This window comes from Anopheles coluzzii, chromosome 2 (assembly GCF_943734685.1).
Source record: "Anopheles coluzzii chromosome 2, AcolN3, whole genome shotgun sequence".
Taxonomy (NCBI): Eukaryota; Metazoa; Arthropoda; class Insecta; order Diptera; family Culicidae; genus Anopheles; species Anopheles coluzzii.
The window spans coordinates 68398878-68402958 of NC_064670.1; the positions used below are offsets into that span (position 1 = coordinate 68398878).

Here is a 4081-nt window from a genome sequence, read left to right on the forward strand (position 1 = left end):
GCTGAAATTCAGCTGGCGCGTTTTTTAATCCGAAGGGCATACGCGTGTACTCGTACTGGCCGTCTGGAGTAACAAACGCTGTGAATTTAATTGAATCCTCGTCCATTGCTTCTTGATGAAAACCACTCTTTAGGTCTAGTAACGTAAAGAATTTTTTATTGCCCAAGTGTTCTAGGCACGTCTCTATGAGTGAAAGCGGGTAGTTGTCGCGGATTGTTACTTTATTAAGAGGTCGGTAGTCGACACACTTACGAATTTCGCCATTTTTCTTCCTAACGAGTACCAGTGCGGAAGCATAAGGAGAGTTACTGGGTCTTATTATATTTTTCTCTAATAAATCCTTCACAATGACTTTTACTTTATTCCTTTCATCGAAAGAAAGTCGTCTAGGCTTTGTGAAAATAGGAGTATCATGAGTTAAGCTAATTCGCATTTTATGAGCAGATGGTATTATATGTTTATCCGGAAAATTAATGTAATTATTGGACACTATTGATCTTAAAGCAATGCCTTGTTCTTTAGAAAGATGTTCTCCAACATTTATAGTGCTAGCCTCATCGCTAATATTTATAGAACACATTTCAGAAAAAGTTGTGTCATATTGTTGTTTATGTTCAGATTTGTCTGATATCGAAATGAATTTTGAAGAAATATTGGGATCGGACAATTTCGAATCTTTGCATACCTCTGGTAAGGGAGCCTGGATCGAACTACGTAAAAGACCCAACGTTTGGAGCTTATGGTAAAAACCCGGTTTTTTAAGTTCAGAATTTTATCTTTATTTAAATTCATCAGCATAAGTTTGCTGTAATGTTTACGGAATTGAGCGAGTGTGATGTTAAATTCTGATAACAAATCTCTCCCTACTATCATGGATAGGGACATGTAGCTTTTTGGTAAAATATAGAAATTGTGAATGAATGTTTGATTACGAAAACTAAGTTTTAGCTGTACTGTTCCAAGAGTTTGTAAATTCACATTTCCTATTCCTCGAAATCCACTTGGTTGGGGAGCGCTTAGTTTTGTAACCGGAACAATGGCTTCATTTATGAAGCTTTTAGAGCTACCGGAATCAAAAAGAGATGTTATAATTAACCCTGGGCTCCAAACATTGTTTCTCTTAAAAGCTACACTTACCTCCTGATAGGCCTCAAGTTGAACGAAGTTTCCATTTTCCCCAGAATCTAGATGCGCTGTTTCATTGTCGTTGCCCTGTACCGCAGCAACCGTTAGTTGACGTCTATCTGGGACAGGACAGTTGCGAATGACATGTGATGTGCTACCACATCGGAAACAGGAACCCGGAGCTCGGCGAGGTTGTGTGCATTGCGATGAATGATGTCCATGATTCGAGCAGTTATAACATCGAAGAGGTTCTGTCGTCGTTTGTCTTGGTGGAATCGGTCTCGGGGAAATGGTGTTGATGTGAGATGGGCTGCGGCGTTCTGGGTTTTTGCGCAACAGAAGATGGGATTCATATCGCTTAATGTTGTCAATCAGGTCGTAAATATCGCGGTAATCCTTGGTCACAAGGCTATCATAGAGAGGGTCACGAGAAAGTCCTCTGATGACATAAGTTATGATAGCCTCCTCACTCACGTGGCCTGACATTCCCAGCGCATTTACTCGGTATACATAGCTTGTGTACGACTCAGAAATTTTCTTGTAGACCGATGCTAATTGGCTATGAATAACGGCTTCGTTACAGCGATCAGGAAAAGCCTTTTTAATTGTGTCAGCGAATTCGTCGAATGTCTTCAAAGTGTTACGAAAGCCATTGTACCATTCGCTTGCTGCTCCAGTCAACCGACTGCCTGCATATAAAAGCATCGTGCGATCCTGCCATCCATATAATTCGCTATTGTAGCGAATCGTATTGATCCACTTATTGATACCGAGGCCGTCAGAAAATTCCGGTATCAAATGTTTCAACTCCTCGGGATGAACCAATCGACCATCCGTAAACGTCTGCCGCTGTTCCATTTCCATAATTTTTGCTCGTAGCGCCATTAATTCCAATTGATGAGAAGTTGCGTCGAATGAAGCACCTTGCGTCGAAGATGTCGGAGCAGCTTTGTCTTTCATCAAGATGGCGGCTGCTGCAACGTGGTTTCCATTATTCGTCACTTCGTCTTCATCTGCACACACTCTTTGAGGAATGAAATTCTGGGTTGATTGTTCCTCCATTTTGTTTTTCGGTACACTTTGCTCGTACAACATGCGTAGTTGTGGTAAAGTTGCTTTCGGAGGCACTTCGATGTTAGCAACTTCCAAAGCACAAAGAAGTTCCTCTTTTGTAAGCATTTTTCGGCACAAACGGTTTATCCCACTTCTGAATTGTAATCTTTCTTAATTTCGGAAGAATTAACTGAAGGCTGAAGAATTGCGTGTTTTCTGTTTTAGCGCTCAATCACGAATGACATCTCTATTTGACAGTATTGCCTGAGATACTTAAACCTAGGTGTGATCGCACAAACAAGATGTACATATAGAAAAGGTGTATGTGTAAGGATGTCAAGGTGTATGTGTGAGGTATATACAAATTCGAATTTCTAATTTCTACAATAACAAAGAAATATGTTCTATTTGCTAAGCTTAGTGTGCGGAAACCAATGGTTAACGGTTCAAAAATGACGTAAAGTCCCTCAACTATGGCGACCCTCCAAAGGCCTTAATCCACCACCTGATATTTTTAATCCACCTTGGCTCCGGTATAAAAATCGGAGAGGGCTGGTGCGGGGTAATGAAATTTGTATGCAGAGAATGACAGATGTCCCCCACAATGTCGCCCAGCAAAAGCGATAAAAATCAACCTTCTAAATACATTATCCTTGGTCGGACGTGCGATTTCGTCGTACACACTTAAAAATGTTTGCCGAATCTCGGTTAATTTTTGCCGAGATCTGCACAACTGAGATCTCGGCAAAGATCTCGGTTAAATTTCTGTTGCCGAAATCTCGGTTAAAAATGCAATTGACATTTTGTTTTGACGTTTACGTTTAACCGATATTTTCGGTTAGAGCAATCCGAGATTTCAGCTAATTATAAAAACAATCTTTTTTTAATTTTAGTGGTTTTATTTGCGTAAAAAGTTAGTTTGAGTTATAAAAACAAACACAATTATTTATTGAGCCACAGCCATAACAGCCAGAGCCGATGCTGATTGCCGATGTACATTTTCTGCAGCATGATACCACCATCTTATCTGTAGTTGGACGGCAGGAAGTCACCTCCCCACCCCCAAATAATGAGAGTTGTGGTGGGATGGGAAGCGCAGGGACGGCCGCCGGTACAACACCAGATGGTGTACAGCGTCTGGATGTATTAAAGGTGCAGGAAGATGGGCCGGGCATAGAGCGGGCACCGGTACAGACACGGTTCTGTAAAGCGGGCAGAGTGAAACAAGCCTGAGTGAACCTTGATTGGAAGTCATGTGGTCGAGTATTTGGATATTTACCTCGTGAAGGTAACTGGAAATGAAACCTGGAAGTCCGAACGGGCCGGCAAAGGTTGGTCCAATCGGACTAGCATCCGGTAATCCTTGGATAAGGACTGCTTCGAGCGACGATCTTATGTGCACTGGCTACGTGCGTTGACAGAGCTTCCTAGGCCACCCGTGTCCCATCGTACGCTACTGATGATCGGTTTCTTCACGCTGGGTGTCATATGTTCGTTTATTTTTCACACTATTAATTTTATAACACAAAATCACTCCGGAAGGTTTCTGCATCGACAAAATGATGAATGACAGATAGAAAACCGAGCCTCGGCTAACTCAAATAGCATAGCCGAAATTTCGGTTATTTTGACGGATGACCTCGGTGACAGCAGTGTTAACGTACGTAATCGGCATGTTGTGTTGCCGAGTTTCGGTTAAAATATTTGTTTAACTGATATTTCAGTTTTAAATGGTACTGATTATCGGCAATGGGAAATTTTTAACTGACATATCAGCAAGAATCTAAAGAGCCGACGAATTTCGGCAGTTTTTTTAACCGAGGTCGTGAAATATTTTTAAGTGTGTACGACGGAATCAACTTTTTTTATTTCGTCGGACACCGTATCCGATTTTATCGGCCAA

At 41.5% G+C, this 4081-nt stretch overlaps 1 protein-coding gene across 1 annotated transcript; it reads right to left on the minus strand.

The window, feature by feature from the left end:
- Nucleotides 1-200: 200 nt before the first annotated feature.
- Nucleotides 201-2829, minus strand: LOC120952895 (uncharacterized). Its single transcript, XM_040372465.2, has 2 exons — nucleotides 1138-2829; nucleotides 201-1063 (listed from the first exon to the last, which is right to left on the minus strand). The coding sequence occupies exons 1-2, from the start codon at nucleotides 2302-2304 to the stop codon at nucleotides 1058-1060; spliced, it is 1173 nt and encodes a 390-aa protein (XP_040228399.1). The 5' UTR covers nucleotides 2305-2829; the 3' UTR covers nucleotides 201-1057.
- Between the last annotated feature and the right edge of the window lie 1252 nt (nucleotides 2830-4081).

Coding starts and splice junctions, on each gene's coding strand:
- LOC120952895 (XM_040372465.2), bottom strand. CDS start 2,304: ATGCTTACAAAAGAGGAACTTCTTTGTGCTTTGGAAGTTGCTAACATC.